The sequence below is a fragment of the Montipora foliosa genome, chromosome 8 (assembly GCF_036669935.1).
Source record: "Montipora foliosa isolate CH-2021 chromosome 8, ASM3666993v2, whole genome shotgun sequence".
NCBI classification, from domain to species: domain Eukaryota; kingdom Metazoa; phylum Cnidaria; class Anthozoa; order Scleractinia; family Acroporidae; genus Montipora; species Montipora foliosa.
In genome coordinates, this window is record NC_090876.1 from 20983306 (window position 1) to 20985371 (window position 2066).

Consider the following 2066-nt stretch of genomic DNA (forward strand, 5'->3'; position numbering starts at 1 on the left):
ACAATGGGACACTCGCATCAGAATCTTTTGTCAAATCCATGACATTACAAAACAAGTCGTCTCTACCACTAGCATCACTTGACAGCATGTCAGATTCAGGGACTTCAAACACAGGAAGTTCTAGTTGTTTATCACTGGGATCAATCATGCATGGCAGTTCCTCCAGGAGTCTTACATAGATCCAACCAGATGGAGCAATCGATTTCAGCAGCAGCTTTGAATCAATCTCTTTTCCTGCCTGGATGTTCGGTCTTAGCAAAGTACCACCAGAGTTCTTTACTATTTCGAAATACAAGCCCTCCATTTCACCTGTCAATAATTTCGCTAACTCTTGCTGAAGTTTTTTAGCATCCCACTTTCTATCAATGTCAACGCCTGATATAATTCGTCCACTTCTCTCTAAATCAAGCTTTTCTGCTTTTGTCGGTATTTTCTCTCTTCCAATTTCTAGTATCATAACATCCTTTGAAACTATCACAGATGCCAACGGTCGACCAGCAGGACGCCTTACATTCGGAACGACTGGATACGGCCGCGAACTAGAATTAGAAGTTCTTCTGTATCTTCCTCTTGAAACTGTCGGAAACCTCCTCTGCAATTCTGTTAGTGCGCTATTAGTTGGCTGGGTTTGGCGAACGAAAGTCGTCTCCGATGTTGTTGGTTGACGTTCGTTACTAGGAAATCTTGTCGTTGATGGTCCGTGCGCAATTAACGAGGTCAGCTGATTAATACTGTCTATTGCAGCTTGTAAGATTTCTTTCACTTGTTCGGACGTTGCCATCTTTGTTTGGAAGCACATGGTAGAGAACTACCGCAAGGTGTTATGGGTAAAGGAATTTTGAGAAACACACAAAATTAATTCCGAACACACACAAAATTAATTCCAAACACACACAAAATTAATTCCAAACACACAAAATATAAGTCTTCTAAAAATATAATTAATAGGTATGGTAAAATTAATTTGGCGGTTAAACAAAATGTTTTAGAAATGCAAAATATTAATTCTATCAACGTGTAAAATTAATTCATGCACAGGTAAAAAGTATATCCACCATTTTGACCAGAACGGGCCTTCATACCAATCACAATCGGCACAGGGTATTTTATAAACCACGTTGGGTTGGTGTTCAATAGCTGGTCTGAATTTAGGAGAAAGGAATTCTTGTTGTAAAGTCTTGAGGGGCTTATTTACAACTCGGATATCGTGTCTTCGAAGAATTCTTGTTAGGGGTTACGTAACACCATTGATAAAAGGAAGGACAGCAAAACCGTTAGGGTTCTCTTGAGGCGCAAACCATTTAAAAAACATGCCAACCAATTCTTCAGGTGAAAGGATGGCATGTGTGGGTGGTTTGGAAAATTTCTGCTTTAAGATATTGGAAATAACAAAGGAGGGATAGTTGTTGGCTCGTAGAGCATCAAAGACGTGATTGATTTCGGTATTTTTCCCTTGCGGTGTACTTGGGAGTTTAATTGCGCGGAGTAGGAGGGTCTCAGCTGTGCTGATCTTGTGGCGTTTGTCGTGGTGAGAAGAAAAGTCTAAATATCTGTCCGTGTGAGTTGCTTTGCGGTAAACATCAATAGTGATCGTGTTATCCTTGCGAGAAACCAAAGTATCCAATAAGGCGATCTGTTGGTCAGATTCCTCTTCAATGGTGAATGAGATGTGTGGATCGATAGAATTAAGTGTAGTATGAAAATAGTTAACAGCATCTCTTTTGAGGCCTGGCACACCTCTTCTACCAAGCATGCTGACAATAACTTTAAGCCGATTCCTAATCAGTATAAAATTCTTTTTAAACAATAGCCACCATTTTTTATACCTTTACTCTGTTCTTTTTATCATTTTTATCTCGCCTTTTCTGTATATAATTCACTAATTTACATTCAACGTTTTATCCGTGGAAGGCTGTAGATCGACAGCCGAAAGCTTATACTCTTTTTCAAAAATTTTTAGCCAGAGAACGTTTTTTATTGTATTTTAATACGCCTAATCCTGGCTGCGCTTCAATTTTTAATCATACCATAATTTGTTCTTGCTTTTGGAAGATAATAAGACTGTT

The 2066-nt window shown here is 38.9% G+C and overlaps 1 protein-coding gene across 1 annotated transcript; it reads right to left on the bottom strand.

Annotated features, from left to right (window-relative positions):
* Nucleotides 1-1234: 1234 nt before the first annotated feature.
* LOC137968364 (uncharacterized) lies at nt 1235-1753 on the bottom strand. The gene has a single exon (XM_068814955.1). The coding sequence runs from the start codon at nt 1751-1753 to the stop codon at nt 1235-1237; it is 519 nt and encodes a 172-aa protein (XP_068671056.1).
* Between the last annotated feature and the right edge of the window lie 313 nt (nt 1754-2066).

Coding starts and splice junctions, on each gene's coding strand:
- LOC137968364 (XM_068814955.1), bottom strand. CDS start 1,753: ATGCTTGGTAGAAGAGGTGTGCCAGGCCTCAAAAGAGATGCTGTTAAC.